Genomic DNA, 25,151 nt, shown 5'->3' with positions numbered 1-25,151 from the left:
CCATCCCTAACCTTATCCCTATCCCTATCCCTAACCCTATCCCCATCCCTAACCCTATCCCTATCCCTATCCCTATCCCTATCCCTATCCCTAACCCTATCCCTATCCCTATCCCTATCCCCATCCCTAACCCTATCCCTATCCCTATCCCTATCCCTATCCCCATCCCTAACCCTATCCCAATCCCTATCCCTATCCCTATCCCTAACCCTATCCCCATCCCTATCAATATCCCCATCCCTAACCCTATCCCTATCCCTATCCCTAACCCTATCCCTATCCCTATCCCTATCCCTATCCCCATCCCTAACCCTATCCCTATCCCTATCCCTATCCCTAACCCTATCCCCATCCCTAACCCTATCCCTATCCCTATCCCTATCCCTATCCCCATCCCTAACCCTATCCATATCCCTAACCCTATCCCCATCCCTAACCCTATCCCTATCCCCTATCCATATCCCTATCCCCATCCCTAACCCTATCCCTGTCCCTATCCCTATCCCTATCCCCATCCCCATCCCTATCCCTATCCCTATCCCTATCCCTATAGGTGTCCAGTGTGACTTCGTTTTGCCCCTTGTTTTCTGCTAACTATATATGTAGGATTGAGAGAGTGACAAGATGCTTTTGGGGTTAGGCTAGGGTTGTTGCCTTAGAATCTGATTGTTCTGGGTTGGAATCCCTGCAAGGATATCCCTATATATAATTCATATACATATATCACCATTAGAGTACGGCGTACTTTAGATTTGTCGCTGGGACCCGTGTTGATGATAACTCCCGGTAATAAAAAAATACGCATCCCGTCACATAAAGGATTCTGACAGCCGCTCCCGAAAATACAGAAAACAGCCCGTAAACTACCCGGCGGGGCCCCTGTTTCCAGTTTTTATTGTATGTACCTGTTAATTGTCTGAGAAGTGCTGCTTGAATATTGATAGTGTGCTCTCCTGCTTATGGCCCTGTTTTGACCTCCCAGACAAGGAACAAACCAACAGAAGACTAGAAATATTGTATACTTTACTTCTATTTCTGAAATATCATGAAAAATTAGCCATTGTAGTACTGAGTTCCTTAGGTACATGCATTCTACTGAATAATGCAATTGTAAAAAATCTCCAGGCAAGCGAAGACAGATAAGCTTAAGCTGTGTTACCGTGTTCATTTTGGAAAGCCTTGTGTAGGCGAAATGGTCGTTACATTAAGCGTTAAAAACAGTCTAAACAGACTGTGGCTTAGCAAAGTCAGGATGGTTTATCTGTAGTTCTGGTTCCAGCAAAAATTTTAACGATAGTGCCACGTCAGCAAATAAAACAATCATGCCGAAGCACCCCTGTTACTTCGCTTTCGTTAGAACAAACCTTTTCCCAAGCAGATATTGAGATGGAAATTTTCTGATATCCAGACTTTTCTGACAGCTATCAAACATTGTCGTCAGTAAAAAAAAAACAACAAACCTTCCCCCGTCATACCTCCTTAGAGAATCAAAATCTGATCATTTATCCTCCTGCAGATACATACCTTTCAAGTTGGTCAGAATAGCTTTAGTTGTCACTTTCTGAACAGGAACTCGGGCACAGGTTGTTGTTGTTCTTGTTCTTGTAGGGTGTGTCAGCCTCCTTCTGCATGTAGCTGATCCGCAATGCAGTGTGACAAACAACCTAAGATCGGTCTTACGTAAATGGTGGAGTTAATTGTCTGAAGCTGGCTATTTGAATAACATTTATGATGAAATTTCAAATCATGATGCCGGTCTCTCATGTTGCATATTCATTTGTTTTCGTCATACCAGCATGGTAATGTGCACTGCATACTGAAGCTAGGTGTTACTGGTTCACTGTATACTATAGCTAGGGAAAAAAGTATTGAAATGAATGCTTTGAAAAAAACCCAGCAAATCTGTTGGTCATCTCAGGAATACATTCCTTAAGAAATAAAAGGCCATTGCGGTGTTGTAGTCTGCTTGAAATTCATTCATGTGTTTGCAGGGTGTTTAAAAAGGTACACAACATTGGACCCAATGTTTACTCAAACAACGTTACACACTCATGTGAGTTTAAGTCACCTCGTTTGAAAATTGTATTGTCACACTTCAAAGAAGCCAGGTGACAAGCCCACTGGGCCAGTCTACTGAGGAAGACCAGAGTGACTGGCAGAAAGCTCTTTTGGTGTTGGATCAAAAGTTTTTACTTAAACATGTAGCTACCAAAACACTCAGATGAACTACCATGACAGTTTACAAAGTTCATTCACTTCTCAAAAGATAAAGTCCACCACTTGCAAGTTTTGAGTGATCCTATTCACAAAGGAAGGAAGCGAAGCCGGTGAAAAGATAACCTCCTTGCCTGAAGGGAAATTATGAATTGAGGAAAAAAATCCAGACTGACGTATCAGGACAATCCGATCTAACGCTGACCTGCAGCTGCAAGTGGCTTCTTCATTGCACAGTGAGGACATCTGGCGAAAGAAAGGCAAATTACAGCCAACAAAGCATGTCTAACAGACAAAGAGGTGAGAGATCAGATTTCTGTGTTCATCTTTGATTGTCTCTTTCTCTATAGACGGAAGTGCTAAACGCTAAACCACCACACACGATAAACCCCTTTCTTCACCATTCAACATCTGATTAGTTGAACTGGGAAGGAACAGGCCTATCAATGTGTAAGACTATAATACAACAGCCACATCACTGTTATCATACATTCATTGATAATCTCAGGGTTCATTATCCAATATGGTTGACAATGCTGATGTAATAGTCACGTGGACGACACCATACAATTGTAGACCGTTGTGAATCTGCCTACTGACCACCTAAGGACACAAGCTTGGAAATGATTTTTGTATTGTCTCTCTTTTGACCGGGAGCATCTCGTTTGTCAAATATATTGCCTGCGAGGTTAAGGATCCGCTTGTAACATCGAGTCAACAAAATGTAGAGGAGCTCATTTTTACAGTAGTGTTATCCTTTCCTACTAAATGCCAACTAATGTTCAAGTGTCAACATGTTTGTATTTTACATGGAAAACATGATGACACTGATGTTGGGCTGCTTCTTTTGCTATAACCTTGGTTGTGTGTTTTTCGGTTATAATTTCACAATTTTTTTTAATTTGATAGATCAGGATATGCAGTAAAATCGTCTTCAGTTGCTGTGTTTTAGAATTTTCGAATTAAGTGCGTAAACGTTATCTTTATCATGCTGTAATAAGGAAAGCAGTGATTTAGTAATCCGCCATATTCTGGCCTGTGGTTTTAATGGTTTAGATTTTATTCATAGATGTTTATTGACAGGCGTTTGATTGTGCAACGGGGAAGGATCGTAAAGGGGGGCCATATAGTTGTCTTTATTGACAGATTAAGTTTTATTGATAGCGTTTATTGGTGATGCGTTTTATAAGGCATCTGGGATTCCCTGCAAAGAGCCTAATTTTAGCTGACCTTTTTGATGTCTTATGTCCATGGATTTGTGTTAGCCATTTGTTTTTAGGTTTTTATTTGACAAGAAGATCCGAAAATACCTCAAAGATGAATGTTGTTCAATGTTTTATCTTCTCTGTCGATGTTTAAACTATTTGTCTTTGCATTATTATAGCTTACTTTATCAATACCGTTAGTACAAGGATGAATGCTGGTCATTTTTATAAAGTTGTTGTTCGAGACGAAATACAAAAAGATTTTGAAAAGTGGTTAAATCTTTTCCTGTACATGTTCACCTTCCCGTGGATGTTATTTGGGCAATACATCCTACATTGAACGTTTGGTACAGAAGTAGACAAAACAACTAAACAAATATCTTAAAATATATGATGCCGAATTTTAGATTTTAATCTTTCTTCTTACTTTATTTCTGTTTATGTTGCTGTGATGATGAATTGATTTATTCCCCATTTCAAATTTGATGATAGAGTCTCAATAAACTGCCAAAACACCTTAGGAATAAATGTTGTTGGCTTTTCATTTTTCTCTGCAAAGGTTCACCTTCCTTATTCATGACTGTTAATGTTGTTGAGATGATTTAACGCTCATTCAAAGTTTCGTACTAAACAGGTTCAATAAAGCGTCTCGCCACTGGCTTCTACATTTAGCAAAACCGACGTGCTGCATGGAACGACGCTCTCCTTAACAGAAAACGAAGATTACTTTCTTAACCGCCAAAGGAAGCTTTCAAGGAACTCGTATCAGAGTACACAAGTCACTCAAGAGCCTCCCGTTATCGTTAAAATCGTGAGCAAAGCTAACGGCGCTTCTTGGCGAGAGTCTCACGTAGCGTGGCGCACATCTGGGCGTGGACAGACTGGCTTTATCAGCTGTGTGATACGGCGTTTTGTAAGAGTTGAGTGTTGTGTATGTTTAAGTCTGGGGATAAGGCAATATATGGTGTGTATATGTTGTGTAAGAGTTTTGTGTTAAATCCTTGGAATGGAATATGATGCGGTGTTGTGTTGTGTAATAGTTGAGTGGTGTGTGTTAAAAGCATCCAATGCGATTTCAGAGCAGCAAAACTGTAAATATTCTGAAAGAAGCAATCTTTGTGATAGTGACACTTTCAGTAACCATTTTCCGTCTGAACTTTGGACTTTTTTGCACCATGAGGGTCAATATACATTAGGACACTGTGGTTTCAACTCACTATGTAGATAAATGACTGGAATACTGGCCTTAAAAAATTGGGTTTTCAAGCCCTAAAACTGGATGCCTTTAAAGCCATTTATTTTTGGGGTTGTACCCTAAAAACCATCCCAGGGCACTTTCACTAACCATTTTTCGTCAAAATTTTGGGAATTTTTTGGTCAATGTACATTGGAACAGTGTGGTTTCAACTATGTAGATGAATGACTAGAATATTGGCTTTGACAAATCGGGGTTTCAAGCCCTAAAAACAGCATTGGCTGCCTTGAAAGCCCGGGGATGAAGCGCCCGACGACAGAGGCGGTAGGAAAGCCGCCGGGTCTGTGATAACAGCCGAGGCGCCACAGGTGATAATTCCGCCGACAACATGAGAGGTTCTGCCGGGAAATGTCGACTAGGCCTATGGAAAACTTGCTTTGTTTCCTGTTCAGAGTTTAAACTTTAGATCCAACACAAAAATTCTCTAACCTAGAGCTTTCTGGTCCTCCTCAGTAGAATGACCCAGTGAGGCTTGTCACATGGCGTCTTTGACGTCAACACTGGGTCAAAGGTAGACGTTGGGTCAGAGGTAGACGTTGGGTCAAAGGTAGACGTTGTGTTTCCAATTTGTGTGCTAGAAACAGTAGGGTCTGTACGTAGGGATTCTCTTTATTCTTTGATAAAATGGCTGAAATGAACTAGGAATTACAGTTTAACAATATAAAAATAAATGCATGAGGACGAGGACCGCCCCTCCGTTTGATTGTAGTCAATGTAGAAAAGGGACAGATATTTCACCGGATTTACCCAGTAAGTTAATGATTTCACAAATGCGTGACATAAAGTTTCATAGGCTTTAAAATTCAAATGTCACACCGCTAATTTTATGGCGTTGCTAGCGGTCAACCACGTAAAAATGTCGGCGGATTTTTACTTGGGTCGGTCAGGAAACGAGTAACACAATATTTGTTCGTAGGCCCCAGGAGTGTGTGGTAGGTTAGATTTACAGGTTTTCACGTACATCATCAGTCTACTTTGCAGGCATACTACTTTAGTGTTTGTTTCTGGTAGCTCTCTATAGTGGGTCATTTTGGGCTATTTTCATGATTGATCTTGACCTGTGTCTTCCGTTGTCTAGTGTCAAAATGGACACGCTGCCGAACAATTCATGCAACTCGGTAAGGGCTTACAGCGATGGACAAGTCACTGTGAAAAATATGGCAAAAATGGCAGTTGACTGATTGCATGGTTTTGTTGCATCAATTCAGATTCAGAATATTAACAGATATGATACATTTTTTACTCATCAAAACATAACAAGGACAGTGTGACGCTGCACTCAAGTTTATAACCTATATTAACAGCGCCACACAATGAAAAAAGTACGATTAACATTTATACACGCAAAGTTGACATGTCAGTGCGCCATAGCCCCACCACCCCAAGACATTAGAAAATGCTAATGCTAACAAAGTTATTTGAAAAATAAGATTACGTGTTACGATATGATACATTGTTTTTGCTTTGGATTCAGATTTTGTGTCAATGGGCGACGTTAAACGTACAACGAAGTTCCCTCGGCCTATCTATCACGCATTTGACGCTTGGAACAACGTGGGGGATTTTCCGCCGGCGTGGCGACTACGAAAGCGTGCATTATCACCCATTTCGGCGCTTAGAATGATACACGACAATTCCTCTATGTACTCTGGATTACGGCTCGAGAAAATCTTTCTTCATCGTGAAGCATAAATCGCCCTCTCGCTGACAATCACCGAGCAGCGCCGAGCAATGAAAGAGAATACGACGGTACATAAAGGGCCCAATACCCCGCCTATTATCGTTAAACCAACTTCTTTAATGCACACGCCCGTCTTTTCCATAGACTGTAGCGGGGGAGCCATCCAGTACAGGTCTCCACAACACGGCGGCTAATTAATGCCGACCCATCTCTATCGTCCATCGATTGAGTTGCTCCACATACATGACGGGAAGAACAAACACTAGTCCCTAGTACTCCCTACCCTACGCGGAACCTCATTTTCTGGGTCATCTTTCGCCCTTTTTTTCCTCCTTTATCGCTTCCACCATTACGTGGAACACGGCGAGGCTAAATATCATTTGAGCTGAGAGGTAGCTGAAAGGGTCAGATAAGCCTGGTGTGTTCATCCTGATTGACAACGGTACAAAACCCGCCGGGATTTCTAATGAGGCTCGGGCCTGCGCAGTCCATACTAATTTAGCGTGATTAGCGGGACGGTAGTAGCCGGGGGATAAGCCGGTGGGCAGGGTTCAAATCGTTTATTTTCGCGTCGGATTCGGGCGGGACGGGACACGAGCGAAGCTAGCCGAGCTCGCGCCGCGAACGCCGCTGCTGCAGCCGGCCGATTCCTGCTCTCCGCGAAGCCGAGACAAACGCACCTGCCTGGCGACGTACGCTGCTGCTGCTACAACTTACTCTGCTGTGCGTGGGGAAAGAAGAAGAAGAAGAAAAACTTCCCGCTTGTCGCTTCCCTGAACCACGTCAAAAGAGTGCCGGGAACGTTAGAGTAGAGCAGAAGGGCTTGTCGGTTTCTAAAGACTGGTTGCGTGGCACCATGCAAGGCTTCCCGTAGGTAAGGACGCTTTTCTGAACCTGATCAGGATAAAAGAAGAGTACCGGGAACGTTAGAGTATAGCGGGGCCTGTCGTTTTCTAAAGACTCATGGTGTGGCACCAAGCAAGGCTTCCCGTAGGTAACGACGCTTTACTGATCACGGTAAAGGAAGAGTACCGGGAACGTTAGAGTAAAGCGGGGCTTGTCGTTCTCTAAAGACTCGTGGTGTGGCACCAAGCAAGCAAGGCTTCCCGTAGGTACGGAAGGACGGAGTGTTCATTCACAACGATGGGACCTTCACGGGCCTTCACTCTGCGTTCTCACCACTGCCTTCTCGTCGTCTTCCTGCTGTTCGACTTCTTCTTTCACAGTGGTGAGTAGGATCTGATTTTTTCTTTCAGTGCCTGTCGTGTGTGTGTGTGTGTGTGTGTGTGTGTGTGTGTGTGTGTGTGGATCGTGTATCGGAGTGGAGCGGCAGTAGTTGTGTAGGTTTCAGTACAGTGGAGGCCCTTTCGTGTGATTTATTTATTTTTTACCTTCTCGTCGTCTTCCTGCTGTTTGACTTCTTCTTTCACAGCGGTGAGTAGGATCTGATTTTTTTCTCTCTCCTGTCTGTGCCTGTCGTGTGTGTTGTTGGATCGTGTATCGGAGTGGAGCGGCTGTAGTTGTGTAGTTGTCAGTACAGCGGAGGCCCGTTGGTGTGATTTACGTTTGCGGTCTGAATCTCCCAGCGGCGGCGGCATACGTCTCAAAACCTACACGGGGGATCCCACGGGTACGCCCGAGCGATCGCCTGGTCGGTTTGTTTCATGAATTCACATGCCAGAGCGTGATTTGGGGTTCAATCGGGACTTTTCGAAGCACATATTCGTCATGATTCTTTTACACAAACACCTAGATATAAAAGCCAAATCACAGTACATGTACATGAAGTAGTCTATGGATAACGTTGTACTGTTTTCGACGATGGTAACATTTCGTCGTTATGCTTGGCAGATTATGCTTTGTGTCGTTTTCCTCTTATATGACGATTCCTTGTAACACAATATCTACGCATAAAAGAAATAATCGAAAGGCCTTGAGATACGGGATACACCTAGATATAAAACCAAATCACAGTGTATGCAATATAGTGAGTGGAGAACGTTGTATTGTTTTCAATGATGGCAACATTTCTTCGTTTTTGTTTGGGAGATTATTTTCGCCGTTTACCTCTTATATGACGCTTCCTCGTAACACAATATCTACGCATAGAAGAAATAATCGAAAGGCCTTGAGATACGGGAAGATACATGTACAGACGGCATCGGACTCGGTACGTGGCCAATTGTTCACTCTCTGACGAATGGAGGCGCCTCTACGCGAGTTCATCCCGCGTGAAAACCGCGACAGTTGAACGGTGTGTGTGTCGACCATGTATCCATATCAACGTGCACTTGTCCTGTTAAATATTTCATCGCTCGAAATAAAAGACTGAGATAATCATTCCTCTTCCAGGCAATAAGCTTCAGTAATCAAGACCTGTAAATAGTCCGCCTCTGTTTTTAAATGGACCGACCTATGAAAATCTGTTTAATTTTAATCGTCAATGCCGTACTTTTAAATTTGTATTTCTTTCAAGTTTTTATTATGTAACACTTGTACAATTCAGCCAACACTGACTGCCAAATAATGTGAATAAAAAGTATTGTATTGAGCTCTTCCTGTGAAAACCGCGACTGTTGAACGGTGTGTGTGTCGGCCATGTATCCATATCAACGTGCACTTGTCCTGTTAAATATTTCATCGCTCGATGATTGATTCTGAGATTGATGTTGTTCCGGACCACGCTCACAGCCGCGGCGGTTTCTCCAGGCGGACTCCTGCGGTGTAAAAGCCACCAGGAGGCCGTTTTTATATAGATTGTATGAAGGATGGTTTCGGTGGAAATAAGTGTTCAGGTGGTGAACAATGAGGCAGCCATTTTTGATTTCAAAGTATATCTTTAGCTTGGGTGAAGTATATTCTTGTCCAAGCTTGAGGCCTTTGCTACATGTAGGTAGTATGTTGTCTTAAAAACTTTGAAATCAGCATGAAAAGTTGGGAGGCCGTCTTTCATTAGATTGTATGAAGAATGGCTGCGGTTGAAATGAGTGTTCAGTAGAGGGAGGTGTTGAACAATGCAGAAGCCATTTCTGATTTCAAAGTAAATCTGTAGCTTGGGTGAAGTATAATCTTGTCCAGGCTTGAAGCCATTGCTACATGTAGGTAGTATGTTGTCTTAAAAACTTTGAAATCAGCATTAAAAGCCACCAGGAGGCCGTGTTTAGAGTTGATTGTATGAAGGATGGCTTCGGTGGAAATAAGTGTTCAGGTGGTGAACAATGCAGCAGCCATTTTTAATTGAAGCCATTGCAACATGTAGGTAGTATGTTGTCTTAAAAACTTTGAAATCAGCATTAAAAGCCACTGGGAGGCCGTTTTTAGATAGATTGTATGAAGAATGGCCGCGGCGGAAATAAGTGTTCAGGTGGTGAACAATGAGGCAGCCATTTTTAATTTCAAAGTATATTTTTAGCTTGGGTGAAGTATAATCTTGTCCAGGCTTGAAGCCATTGCTACATGTAGGTAGTATGTTGTCTTAAAAACTTTGCTGCGGTGGAAATAAGTGTTTAGTGGAGGGAGGTGGTGAACAATGAAGCAGCCATTTTTTGGTTTCAAAGTATATTTTTAGCTTTGGTGAAGTATAATCTTGTCCAGGCTTGAAGCCATTGCTAGTTAGTATGTTAGTCTTAAAAACTTTGGAATCAGCATTAAAAGTCACCGGGAGGATATCTTTGAGTAGATTGTATGAAGAATGGTTGCAGTGGAAATATGTGTTCAGTGGAGGGTGATGGTGAACACTGCAGTAGCCATTTTTTATTTCAATGTAGATTTGTACTTTGGGTGAAGTATAATCTTGTCCAGGCTTGAAGCCATTGCTACATGTAAGTAGTATGTTAGTCTTTGCGTAGATTGTATGAAGAATGGATGCGGTGGAAATCAGTGTTCCGTGGAATGAGGTGGTGAACAATGCAGTGGCCTTTTTTTTTTTTTGCAAAGTAAAGTTGTCGCTTGGGTGAAGTATAATCGTGTCCAAGATTAAAACCATCGCCAATAGCTAGTGTGTCAGTCTTAATAACTTTAAAATCAGTATTTAACTTCTCTAACTGTCAAGCAAACTCTTCTGTAAATATCACAACGTACCCACCTGCAGTCTTGGCCATCATGAAAAGACATGTACACGAGAATGTAGCTCTGTTTGTCCGTAGGAAGTAACACAATTCCTACTTCCTACGTTCCTTTCCTGTGATATTCCGGTTGTTTAACTTTCTTTTTGATTTAGTACAATATGTAAATTTTCTGTTTGTTGCATCTTTACTGTATGTTTTCTACGATCTTCGCACAAAGACCTACGATTCAGTAACGAAAGTTTCCACTTCAAGAATCCCGCTCATTAAGCACTCTTAAAGCTTGCGTAAAAATTCCTTTTTTGCAGTCTTTTATAATTTTCTTCCGCAATATTTACTAGCGCTGCAACATTACATTTGGAAAAACCTTTACCATCTGTCCGTAAAATGTACTTAGTGGCACTCCTTCTCAGAAACAACAACTCCCAGCGTTTCAGCACCAAGGAGAAATCCCACACGTAACGCATTACTCCCATCACATCCACCATTCTCGCGGCCTCCATTAAATAAGAATAGGGTGAGAAAGCATGACTTCGTGCGGGAATGGGCTGCCTTTCATCACTCCGCACCTGATCTCGCCGTTACGCGAAGGAAATCACATCACGGAGCGCCGGAAGCCAAGGCGAGGTAATGGCACACAACCGCTGTGAGCACTCCCGGCCGTATTTTAAAAACTGCGGAGTTTCCTTAGCCTGAGCGCCAGAGTGTCTTGTCGGAACAATAACCTGCGGTAAAGTACTGCAAGACACAATTTTTGGATTAGAGAGGTTTGCACATTTAAGAAAAAAGTACTTGTTTCGAACAATTCAGCGTAGGGTAGTGGACGGAAAAGATGCAATCTTGAGATCTCAGAAGGTTTCTGTAACACTCTAGGTTGTATTACAAAACCATCCAGTTTCTTCGCCTGTGTCTTGCTAGAACAATTACTTGTATGCACTTGTGTTACGGTACTGCAAGGCATGATTTTTAGATTACAGAAGTAAAGCAGTAAAAGGATATGGCGGAATCCTGACATCTCAGAACGTTTTTCTATAATGGTGTTAAGGGGTTTCAGCAACTCCGATCAAAGTGACTTGCAGGAACAATTACTTGTATGTACGTACGTTGTGTTACAGTACTGCAAGACATGATTTTGAGATAAATAGTAAGGCAGTGAAAGGATATGGCGGAATCCTGACATCTCAGAACGTTTTTCTAATGGTGTTAAGGGGTTTCAGCAACTCCGATCAAAGTGACTTGCAGGAACAATTACTTGTATGTACGTACGTTGTGTTACAGTACTGCAAGACATGATTTTGAGATACAGAAGTAAAGCAGTAAAAGGATATGGCGGAGTCTTGACATCTCAGAAGATTTCTCTAATGGTGTTCTGGGGTTTCAACACTTCCGATCGTATTTCAAAACCGCCAAATTTCTCTCGCCTGAGCGCCAGAGTGTCTTGATGGAACACATACGTGTGTTACAGTACTGTAAGGCATGATTTTTAGATTATCGACGTCTACAGATTCAAAAATAACCAACGTAGGGGCATTGGAAGGATATGGTGGAATCGTGACATCTTAAAATGTTTCTCTAATGGTGTTATTGGGTTTCAACACTTCCGATTGTATTTTTAAGCCCCTAAGTCTTCCTTGCCTGTGCACCAAAGAAGCTGGCTGGAACACCTACATGTACGTGCGTTACAGTACTACAAGGCATAGTTTTTAGATTACAAAACTATTCCGAATGATTCAGTATTCAGCGCAGTGTACTGGAAGGACAGGTTGAAATCTTCGCATCCTTCAATATTTTGTGACCGAGTCTTGAGTTTTGAAATAACCTGCAGTACAAAGATGCTCAAAGGCTTCTGTAACGTTGTCTTGGGAGCAGCCAATGTGGATGATTTGATGTGATGAGCCATGCAACGTTTTCATTGCATCTATGTAAAATTCTGTTACTAAATTTGCTACATGTTCCAACATGTAATTTCCCTCAGTATTTTATGTGCCTTTGTCTTTCATACTTTTTGCCGCCTGGTTGACATACAGCAGCATCCATGCACTAATTGACGGCCTTGTGGTTTGATATCACAGATTTCCGCGGTTCTCCAGTAGCCTGAGGAGTAACATCTGACGTATGGTACGTGGAAATGTCGGATAACATCTTATCGACCATTACTGGCTTAAACTGGGATGAAAGCGGCGCTATCTGACACGGCCATACGTTACGCCGAGTTGTACTAAATTGTCCACTTTGTGGCCGCGGTCCGTCGGGCACGCTTTGCGCGGACCCCGATCGGTCAACTGACCCCGAACACACGCCGGGAGCAATCAACGGAGACGGGATCTCGACCCGAGCATATGCTTCCGCGATCAAGTGGAGAGATTTACCGGGCGCGCATGCAGACGCACGCCGCGTAGCTTCTGTATCTGTATCTGTATAAACTGTAGAACCGCCGTTCGGCGTAACACACCAGCTTCTGTATCTGTAGCTGTATAGCCTGTAGCTGTATCTGTATCTGTATAGCCAGTGGAACCGCCCCTCCAGCTTCTGTATCTGTATCTGTTTAAACTGTAGAACTGACCTTCGGCGTAACACACCAGCTTCTCTATCTGTATCTGTATAGCCTGTAGAACCGCCCTTCGGCGTAACACAACAGCTTCTGTATCTGTACCTCAATCCTTGGTTGATAACTCTGATATTTAAAGGCATGGCTGTTTCATGTTCTTTTCTGGGCTGTTGTATGGTTCCACGATCAAATAGAGATACTTACCGGGCCTGCATGTACGTATACGCACGCCACGACGAAGCTTCTGTATCTGTATCTGTATAGTCTGTAGGACCGCCCTTAGCTTTTGAATCTATACCTCAATCCTAGGTTGATAACTCTGATATGTGAAGGCAAGGCTATTTCTTGTTCTTTTCTGGGCTGGTGTATGGTTCCACGATCATGTGGATCAATACTTACCGGGCCTACATATATACGCACACCGCGACGAAGCTTCTGTATCTGTATAGCCTGTAGGACCGCCCTTAGCTTTTGAATCTATACCTCAATCCTTGGTTGATAACTCTGATATGTGAAAGCATGTATATTTCTTGTTCTTTTCTGGGCTGGTATGTGGTTCTGAGATCTACTGGAGAAACTTACCGGACGTGCATGCACAAACACGCCGCGTATAGCTTCCGATCATCGCGCCCTGATAGAAGACTTGTTCCAAGAGTGATGGAATCCGGCACGGTTGTGTGATACATCTAGCAGGTCTTTCAGGGTGAGGAGATGGGAAGAGATACCGCACGCATTACCTGGTGAGGGATGCTCATAGGCTCCGCCACTGTGCTGCGCGCTCCCCGGCGTACAGACCGTTATAACGTACGATCTGTCTTGTGGGTATCAGGGGCGAGATTAACACACTACACAACCCCACTCTGCATCTGTATCTGCCAGGCAAAAACGCTCTTCGTCTGCAAAAAATGCAGAGATAATGGCGATAACAAAGTCAACCTATTATCATGCATCATTGTGTTGCTGCGTGTAAGGTCATAAGAGAAGTCATCAACAGTGATTCTGCATGTATATCTGCCAGGCAAAAACGTTATTCTTCTGCAAAAGTAACAATGTCAATCTATTATAATTTATCATTGTGTTGCTTATATGCCACCAGCGGGAAATCTGCATTTATATCTGCCAGGAAGAAATGCCTTGATGGTCGTCACCCAAAAAGGATAGTGGTAAATGTTGATCAGATTCTATGCTGTTGACCTATTATTATTATCGTTGGGTTGTTCATATATTCATAAAAAGTATTTAACAGTGATTCTGCATCTATATCTGCCAGGCAAAAACGCTCTTCGTCTGCAAAAAAACGCAGAGATAATGGCGATAACAATGTCAACCTATTATCATGCATCATTGTGTTGCTGCTTAAAAGGTCATAAGAAGTCATCAACACCGATTCTGCATCTGTATCTGCCAGGCAAAAACGCTCTTCTTCTGCAAAAGTAACTGTCAATTTATTATCATTTATCAATTTATCATTGTGCTGTTTATAGGCCATGAAATGCGATTTTGCATTTATATCTGCCAGGTTAAAATGCTCTCATGGTCGCCAAAAAAAAGATAGTGGTAAATGTTGATCAGATTCTATGCTGTGTTGACCCATCATTATTTATCGTAGCACTGCTTAGAAGGTCATAAAAGCCACCAACACTGATTTTGCATCTGTATCTGCCAGGCAAAAACGCTCTTCGTCTGCAAAAAAAAAAAAAAAACACAGAGATAATGGTGATAACAAAGTCAACCATTCATCATTGTGTTGCTTTATAAGCCATCAACGGCAAATCTGCATTTATATCTGCCAGGATAAAATGCTCTCATGGTCGCCAAAAATGATGATGGTAAATGTTGATCAGATTCTATGCTGTGTTGACCCATCATCATTTATCGAAGCACTGCTTAGAAGGTCGTAAAAAACCATGAACTGTGATTCTGCATCTATATCTGCCAGGCAAAAAAAAAAAAAAGAAAAACATAGATAACGGTGATAACAATGTCAGCCTATTATCATTTATTATCACTTTATTGCACGACAATTGCACATGGTACAATGTATGGCAAACTACATAAAGAGAGTAATAACATAAGATAAGTGTGTTGAATAAGACCTAATGTCGAATAAAACCTAACATATCTATATCATAATTATTCAAATAATACGAGATAGCACAAGTCTTTGATAAAGTGTTACAATCGAGTGGGCTAATCACAAGTTTCGGTATTTTTTCTAATAGCAAATCATTCCTTTATATATCTACCTATTTTTGTGTTGTGGGGACCATTACATGTAAAGATATATTCAAATCTGTAATGGCGATAACAAAGACAACCTATTATCGTTTATCATTGTGTTGCTTATATGCCATCAGCAGCAAATCTGCATTTATATCTGCTAGGAAAAAAATGCTCTGATGGTCACCCCCCAAAACGATAATGGTAAATGTTGTGTTGCTGTGTTGACCCATTATCATTTATCGTAGCACTGCTTAGAAGGTCATAAAAGCCACCAACACTGATCTACATCTGCCAGGCAAAAACGCTCTTCGTCTGCAAAAAACGCAGAGATAATGGCGATAACAATGTCAACCTATTATCATTTATCATTGTGTTGCTTTATAAGCCATCAGCGGCAAATCTGCATTTATATCTGCCAGGAAAAAAATGCTCTCATGGTCGGCAAAAAAAGAGATAATGGTAAATGTTGATCGGATTCTATGCTAAGTTGACCCATTATCATTTATCGTTGTGATTCTTAAAAGTTCATAAAAAGCCATCAACAGTGATTCTGCATTTATATCTGCGAGGCAAAAACGCTCTTCGTCTGCAAAAAAAACCGCACAGATAATGGTAAATGTTGATAAGATTCTATGCTGTGTTGACCCATTATCATTTATCGTAGCACTGCTTAGAAGGTCATAAAAGCCACCAACAGCGATTCTGCATCTGTATCTGTCAGATAGAAACTTAGCGAAAATGGGAATAATGTGCCTACTATAATTTTTCATATTTGTGTTGCTTATAAGCTCACAAAATCCGTCAAAAGAGATCTTAAGCGTAAAATGATAGCTAGCTGTGAGACAAGTCGATGACACATCATTGATTATGAATGTCTGGTTACCTTGCTACCTTGCAATCTTTGGTATGTTTTTCTGTACAGACAGAAACGTCGATTCTAACGTGCTATTGGGCCGGAATAGAAGCCTTCGGCCGCCAGAAGAAGACATCTTCACGTAGTTTGAGTTCTAAATAAACCTCCCAGACGTTCGTTTGAGACAAATATAGATCTAAGAATCCATTCTAGGATATCCTGTGGCAACTTAATGTCCTTCCAGACGTTAATTAGAGGCTGAAAACGTCGATACCGTCGTCTAATTGCTGTATCTGTTTTCGTGAAGACTGACCTCAGACAGTGTCAGTTGAGAAGACGACACTTCGTTGACGCGCTTCATAAGCTTCTTCAATGGTCCTGCTGTGGTCAAGGCTTACCAACAGGCACGATGCTGTTTCAAAGGGCGGGCGACAACAGAGAAGAGTACATAATTAATCACGAATCTACCCTTTCATCATCAGAGGCACAAAACCTAGCTTCAAGAAACCACCCAAGCAAACCCGGTCAGATAATTTATAGGGACACGTATTGAGCACTTCTTTATCGATTGGGTAATGCCGGTAGTAGACAGGAGTTATAGAGCATGTCTGACTCCTGTGGTTCTCCGGCGCGCGTACTAAGTAACTCCGTTCTGTAATTGAAGATCAATGTAGTCTTACTTTATCCACATACATTCGTTTCCCAATAAAGTCATTTTATAAGAGAATCCTGGGCCAATATTTGTCTTCGTGTAAGCCGCCGCGGGGAGGCATTACCTGGCGTCTTGGCTTCTCCTTGGCTTGGCAAGCAGCGCTATCTTTATTGGTCACCTGGAGCGATGTGATTCCCCTTAAGACATTACAAATCCTCTGAGATCGCGTGGAAGATGCGAGTTGTCGGTAAATTATGGTAAACATATACAAGGCCTCATTTTAGGCGATATTTCTTGGTTATTAGCATAAAATGAATCGAAAGATCCGCTATCTCCAATACCATCCCGCGGAGAGTTGGACAGCTCGCATCTATCAGACTTTAAGGTGTGTTTATCTGGATGATTTCAGACAAAGGAGGGTTTTTATAAAGGCCAGTTGCTGTGTCTTACTCGTAAATAACGCCGACCTACATCACTCGGAAGTTATTGCGTTGTACGCTGCTATCCCAGCTTCCGACGGTAAGACCGTCTGTCACCAGGATATCGAACCGATCGGATCTTTTGTTTACGGGAGGAGCTTAGTTATACCTTAGTTATTGATACCTTTGAGGCCCCCATCGGTGTATATATATTGGGTGTTGCAACACCAGCGGCAGCATCTTTGTGAATGGGTCTTCGCCAAAGTCTAACATAGTCAATCACAGAGACAAATAAAACTCTTCTACTTGATAATTAACGGAGATAACTTCCGGACGTTTCCAGTGCCATCGGCAACTCTTCTTCATGCAGCGTGACTTAATGAACTGAGAGCACAAATCGACACTAATCACATGTGAAGGAACTGGAAAAACTAGTTTCACGACAAGGACTCTTAAGTGTTGCTGTCATGTAAATGAGGATAGGGTAGTTCCTATGGTAGTCAACCATTACATTTGGGAAGGAACTATTGTTTTGGGCGGCCGAGGTGTGGGGTTATATGCACATGTCTGCATGTCATAACAATTTTTGTTTCATGGTGGGTGGGAGGGGGTTCTGACAGTTGATAGGAAGGTCACACCTGAAGGTGGGAGTAAGTGGGAGGTATGTGGAGGAACTCAGGAGTTAGTAATAAATCACATCATACAGTCTCCTCCACAGTTCCTAAACATTCTAAGAAAACCCAAAACCCTTCTCGGACGTCTGAAATCTATTAGGTTGTTTTGGCAGGTCGCTCCCTGGTACGCTGCTTCTGACAAATATTCGATACACGAAAAATAATGCATGACGGGAGGACTAACCATTTAGATAGGGGCAGGTGGCAGAGTAGTATACAGGGAAGCAATGGGGCAAGTAAAGCAGAGCTAAGGTTGCTTCTTGGCTGTATATCCATCTTCTCCGTCAACTCTACCTAGCTTAATGACAACCTCAACAGCCCTTCACCTTGTTCGGTCCACTCTTTCTGTAGCCACCCAGGGCCATAACACCACACCGTTCCACTCATCTAAAAACCTTTAGCCTGACCTCTGTACTTTTATCCATCAAGCATCGGCTTTTCCTACTCCCAACCATTCCGGTTTATTACCTTTTACCGTTGTTAGGACTCAGAGTGCACTGAAGTAAATGTAGACGTGCTCGTATTATGTACTCATGTACTGGGTTTTTAGAATCAGCCGATGACCTTCCGACGCATCAGTCATCTTTTGCCCTGTTTGTTTTACTACAACGTGCTTTCTTGTCACTTTGTGAGGACACGACGATATACCACTGCTGCCCTTGTACCATAAAACATGTAGCACGCCCGAACCTTTTGAACTGGAAAAAGGTTTATACCATTTTGTCATGGCCTTTCTCGCTCCCTGTCTATTATATGATTTTCACATGGTATCGTCGGCTTGTACATTACTGGGGCATCAATAAAATGTTTTCCTCTGTCTGAAGGTTATTCCGATGCTTTTAGTCCGTTTCGACATAAAAAAGAATAAATAATGATTTACTAGCAAAACATATTTGAAGAACAATAAAGATATGACCAATGGAAGCATACATATGGAAACCTGTACGTTGCACCCCTTCTATCCAATTCTTCAGCATAGATTGGACGTAAAGCTGAAGACTATAGCCTCCACCAGGCCTTTCTACGGGAATACAGATTGTAGAAGAGGGGAGTCCGGCCGTGGAAGGTTATTTCTTTCCCTCCTGCCAGTCAAACCCCACGGTGGCCACACTCCCCTGGTCGGTGGGGTATGTGCTTACCTGGCTGGGATGACATGGTTGTTTGACCAGGTAGAGCGGTTTACTTATCGTTTTGTGCGTTATATACAGCCAGCGTAGTTAGTCTGGTAGACCACACCCAAAGATTGTGGACGAGCAGTCAATTTTCTTTCACTGTCTCTCCACTTGAAGAAAGATTAGGAGCTCGGCATCAAACATCCCAAGGAGGATCAATAATTTATGACTGCGTATCCTTCTCCGCCCTTCATACATGAAAATCAATCGCATTTTTCTGGCGGCTTGATTCTGCAGCGTAAAGAGAACACAGGAGCCGGTTGCCCCGGGACTTAACCGTAATCACCTAATCATTCTGCCTGAAGTATACAGCATTGGACGATCACTGTTGGAATATAGCATGTAACTTGGATGAAAATAGCACAGAAGGGCATTGCTGATAGCACAACAGTGGCTACCAGATTAGAAAATTCGGAACGATTTCTAAGAAAGATAGTATAAATTATCTGCTTGAGGCACACAGCATTGAATGATCACAGCACACCGATGCTAAAATATTGGATGTTAGTTCGGTCGTTAGACGATCTCTCTCGGCTTGGCTTCGCTTGGAAAGACGATAGTTAACAAACAGCATAACAGTGGGAAAAATTCAGAGGTCATTCTAAGTGTAGTATAAATGAGAGGACGTTCTGCCCGGGGTACATTACATAGGATGCTCACAGTAAATTGGCGATGGCATATTATTTGGACCGAAATAGCACAAGAGGACTGTTACAAGGTTTTATCATACATAGCCCAACAGAGACGCACGATTGGAAAAGTATGGAGGCAAGCACAGTATACACGGGGGGAGGTTGCGACTACCGACTGTCAAAATCACCTCATACTAAACTCGAAGTATATCTAAGTACAGTATAAATGAGGGGACTTTCTGCCTTATGTACACAACATTGGGTGCTCACAGCAAATTGGCGCTGGCATATTAGTTGGACCGAAATAGCACGAGACTGTTACAAGGTTTTATCATACATAGCCCAACAGACACGCACGATTGGAAAGGTATGGAGGATTGTAGGCAGGTACAGTATAAATGAGGGGATGTTGCGAATACTGCCTCATAAAGCCATAGATTCTTTTTATATTTGCATTTCGACATGTATAATACAGAACAAGGTGGTGAGGTACTCTAGCTGTAGTTTTTTTAACCTCACCACCAGACATACAGGTATACAGCGACAAAATACATGACAAAACAACAGGGAACAGCAAATGGGAAACCATAGATTGCAGATGCTTACTACATGTACAATTACAGCTAGGACAAACAACTCACTGTCAAAATCACCTCCCAACCAATATGCAACTAAGCAGAAATGAAAACTCACAACTCAGACACACGAAACAATATTTCAGTACCCAGAAATAATAATAATGTTCGTTAAAGCTGGCTTATGAAGACACATGGTGCCACAGAAATCATTAAATACAGCCAGACTATCCTATGAAATCGTCGAGACATTCAATATTTTTCTACCTTGTATAAGGAACACCCACAGAGCATTTTATGAGCCTCATATTTTACACAATTTACGTGAAAAGAGTTTCTCAACCCGAGCATATGAAGTATCAATCTGGGACGCCAATTCAAGGTAACAGTTAGACTTCCCCTCATTTATTTCTGTCAGGCAGAGTAAACTACGCCGCTTGTAACCATCAAAATGAATTACTACACTCCATTATTTGGAGCCTCTCTTCTTTTACAGGCAAACAAATTCAGACGTGTCCCCTCAGTACGGCTAATCGCACCGACGTTTCTGACAAAAACTATCCCGAAGCTGAATCACTCACGCGGAACGCGCGTCAGCTTCCCTCTAACGTCGTTTGCGTCGCAGTAACGCGGAGAATTTCGCCTAATTAGTTCCCAGTTCCACGGTAAAGCCACGTCGAGTCATTTTTATGGATCACGTCCGCGCGGGCATTGATTTTTGCTTGTTCCTAGATAAAAAAAAAAGCTCGCTTCTTGTAACTATGACAAAGAGACATGACAGTGGGATAAGGGAAGATGCGATGAAGGAAAGAAACAGGACAGGACAACTTCTGTTCTACTGATTATTGTCGCTTTCAGGACGAATAAAAACTTGTTGGTTGTTGCACTGTGTTTTCTCATTGAATTTGTAACGTACTATTTGACGTCCCTTATGATATTTCAAGTCAAGGCATCTTATTTTTTGTAGGACTTTCTTGTTTTTCTTTTGCGCTCTCGCATTAGATTAAAGGATCTCTAGAAGACGTCATCCATGAGAATAACTTGGTGTGGCCTAAATGCAAGTCAGCGTGTACAGCTACGCCGACAGCTTGGCGCTTATCCCGCTGATACAGTGGAGTAATTGGAACGCGTGGCCAGGAAAACCCCACACGCGGCGTGGTCGCACAGTTCTCTAAAACTAAACTAACTCATTCCGACGACCAATTTCGCAAAGATAAACCCTGACCCTTTCAGCTTGCAGCCGTCCAATCTTACGAGTTGGATTCAGGCTGTTTTAAACCCCACGCGGAGAAGGGATTTTCAGAGGGAATTGCGGACAAACACGAGGGAAATCTGATAAGATATCGTCTGATTGTCTAGATTCAGTTGGGAAGGTCTATGGTAAAGGTTCTGTGTAGATTCATAGGGTTGGTTAGACCTCATTATCTTCGATTTGTTAAACGCACGTCAACTGGAAACAAAGGTGCATCTTAATATGTTCCCTGTCAAGATTGCAGAAAAGAAGGTAACTTTACACAATCCTCTTCCCAGGTAGAATTATAATATCCGTGAACAATTTCATCAGGTTCGTAGATGATTGAATAGCAACGTTTTTTGTTCACAATCACTCGTTTAACAAAAGCCATGATGAAGATGACAGACGGTCGTCGAAACGTCTGGTCTTGTTAGATGAATGGTTGTGAAAGAAGAACGTTGCCATTCAATTGGAATTATAATTATAATTTGTTCTTCTAGCAAGTCTGAACTTGCTAAGTGGTAAAAGTAACTTGGCAAATGTTCCGATCAAATAATCAACTTGATGCAACTGAAGTAAAGGAAAATAAATTAAGTAAAATAAATTTTCCTATCAAAGAAATGATAAGATGTTAAGGTGCCTGGTGGCTTTCCGTAGCATTGCAGCATGATCCAATTCTGGTGAAGAAATGGTCACGATTCTTGAGTGGTAGATAGCCTCTTGTGCTCGGAAAGAAGTGACACAGCCTTTGGGCCCCTCTAGCAACTTTCTCTGGAAGGCGAAGGTCGTCGCACCATTTCAAACTGCAATTCCAAAACAACCACTGTGCAGGCCTGTGGTTTAACAAATGAACTGTCAAACTTTAAGCTATCGTCATACACCGTATTTCCATTTCTGCTGAACACGGTGGAAACCAAAACGTCGATAATGTAAGTCTAGATGGACATGAAAAACCTCTCAACATCTCAGATGATTTAGCGGCACACGGGTTGTACATTAGGCTCAGAACAGAAGACATTCCAGCCAATTCCCCCAATGCGAATATAATTCGGTCAAGGTATATAAATGACGTATCTTCAGCCACTCTGACGAGCCAGAAACTACATTACACCCGAGTACAAATAGGATCGCGACCGAGTCCTCGCCATCGATTTAAAGCGTTGACTAAGTCAAGCTCCATCGAAGACGGGAGGGTCTCTTTCTTTCAACGAGCAGCACTCTTCGATAATGGCATCGACTGTGTTCTGCTTGACATTCGCGTGAATATTGGTCACGCCATATGGCACTGTAAGCACTGCCAGACGGTGCTGGGAGAGTAATTGCGTTCAGCTCGGCTTAAAGGCTGGTATGATATAAGACAACATTAGCGCTGATGCGCTCTGTGTTACTCTGATGGCGCATATCGAGGTTCGGAGGCAGTAATTAGATTAGCAAAGATCAGCATAAATAGTCCCCAAAGACGCTCTTAACGATGATTTTCGGTCGCAAATTGTGGCAGAGTTCTCTTCATTAGGAACCGGAGTTGATTATCTGGTCTTCATTGTTGGAAATCTGCAAGCGTCGTGAGCGTGCTGCCGATGGTGTAGAGTTATTTACATTGATGCCAGCTCAGGTTGAGTTGATGGACAAGCAGTTAATAGGGACAAAATACTATCCTGTTGGCATCTTCTTCGCAGTGAACTATGATAGCGAAGCTCCGATACTTTTCACTACAATACATCAAGCCAGAGGCACAGTTACGGTAGCTGCAATAGAGATAAATCTAAGTGGCAAATTGCAGCGATTCCGGAGACGCTATACCCGGTCGTAATGGGATACACACCGGCCTTGTCAAATGTGCCATTGCTAAGCCGTTTACCAATGGATTATTGACTATGTCGAACGACGTGTGCGGAAACATGCAGAGAAAAGAACAAAAGTGCTATCAACTCTCTAAGATCCGCTCCTAAATTGCAGCATGGTTGAAGGCTTATTCTCACAGATACTAGGTATCAGGGGCAGGGTTACTGTTCCGTCGATACACTAGTAGGTATAAATTTGCCGCATAGAATGGACAATTTGCTGCAGTATCGAATGCAACAATATCCGGCCGTAAATGTTTGAAACGACCTTGTCAGATACCCCGTTGCTAAGGAGGTTATGAATGGATACTTCACGTTCCAGCCATGCCCTTCGTCTTCTAACTTTCTACTTGTCACTTCCGAGACGGAAGTTTTGTTTCGGGTGGCTTTGGTTTTGGGGGACATATGTTTTTCTGTGTAAGCAGCAAGGATTAGAATTGGGCAGTCAATTGGGAGTGAGTGAAGTAGATTTCAGCTGATTGACAGGGTTGTAACCAGGTATACCCTGGACAGTATGAGGTCGCCAGGAATGTGTACTGTCTGATCAAGGTCTGAAACATAAACCATGATGTAACACCGGAATATATGACAGCAGGGCACTGTATAAGTAACAATCAACTCTATGATATAATTCAATTGGACATTTGCCCATAATCATACAATACAGTTCCAATACATTCACAAAAACTTTTCCGGAAGTTTTGTCAGATGTTGAATTATTTGACTCCTGGGGATAATTTACTTTGTATCGTTTGATCCAACTCCCCGCCGTTCTCCATTAATAAGTTTAGATTAATAAGCTCCCCTGTCGATGGTAATTAATCGTTCGCTCGTTGTTTTGGATTAAGGTAGTGGATCTTAGGATAATCACGTAATCCCCTGAAAAGTTTGCAGTAATTGCCTACATTCATTAAGAATGATAATGTTTTGTATGTTCAATGAATGGGCAAAATTTGAATTTGACTATACTAAATGTATGCAATATCGTGCAAATATTTCAATGTGCAACTCTACTGTCATGTCAGAATTTGACTCCAAGATTGTGTAGCCGTTATCGTTTTAAAAAAGAATGTACATCTTTGAACGCAATTCAGCTTTCTGCTGCAATGTTCATGATTTTAGCAATAAACCATTTTAATTCATTAATTGATTGATTCATTCATAGTCTTTCCTGCACCAGGCCATACGCCTGTAAAACAAGTCTTCTCCGTAAGAATTCTAGGACGTTCTTGTCTTTACACATTGTGAGGAATTCTCTATAGCTTTGATTGTGTTTTTCTCTGTTATGTATGTAATGTTAAATTCTATTTGCCATATAATGATTGTACAAATCCGTGTTATTCAGCATGTCGTACATGCTGCGAGGCTGATTTTCTGAATAAAACTGTTATACTTGAATATCATATGGAGGAGCCAGGGACAGTTGGTATTGTCTATCGTATTGATTTAAAAGTTAGAATCCTTGCCACAACTTTCAGTGTAAAGGGTAGCGCCCATCTTCATTTCTATAGGCCTCGGGCCACGCCTTTGTGAATCGCCACACTGTCTATTTTGTATGGTGCTACAACCGCTAAACTTTTAGCCAATTTGATAGTTACATTTTCTTCTATTTAGTTTTTTTTTTATATTCCAACATATAATCACAAGACGTGGTGACGGTACACTCAAGTTTTTTTTCAACTTATATTAATGCCGCCAACAACACAGGGGACAATACAATACTCATTTCCACCTGAGCGAAGTGAGGAAAATCGTGCAAAGTGCCTTTCCCAAGGGCACAAGATCAGTCGCATGTCAGGACTCGAACCCGGGACCCCTCGATTCCGATTTGAGCACTCTGCCGCTACGCCACACGACCCTACATTTTCTTTCATTCATTTCATGGTATTGCCTACCCTTGGTGACACGT

At 42.2% G+C, this 25,151-nt stretch overlaps 1 protein-coding gene across 1 annotated transcript in view; it reads left to right on the top strand.

Moving 5' to 3' along the window:
* Positions 1–7,498: 7,498 nt before the first annotated feature.
* LOC109462093 (hemicentin-2-like) overlaps positions 7,499–25,151 on the top strand; it is a 32,079-nt gene continuing 14,426 nt past the window's right edge. Inside the window, exon 1 of the mRNA XM_019758590.1 lies at positions 7,499–7,583. Within this exon, the coding sequence (XP_019614149.1) occupies positions 7,499–7,583 (85 nt within the window). The remainder of the gene's footprint in view (positions 7,584–25,151) is intronic.

The sequence above is a fragment of the Branchiostoma belcheri genome, unplaced genomic scaffold (assembly GCF_001625305.1).
Source record: "Branchiostoma belcheri isolate BF01 breed outbred unplaced genomic scaffold, Haploidv18h27 scaffold99, whole genome shotgun sequence".
NCBI lineage: Eukaryota > Metazoa > Chordata > Leptocardii > Amphioxiformes > Branchiostomatidae > Branchiostoma > Branchiostoma belcheri.
This window is presented reverse-complemented; position numbering and strand designations above follow the sequence as displayed.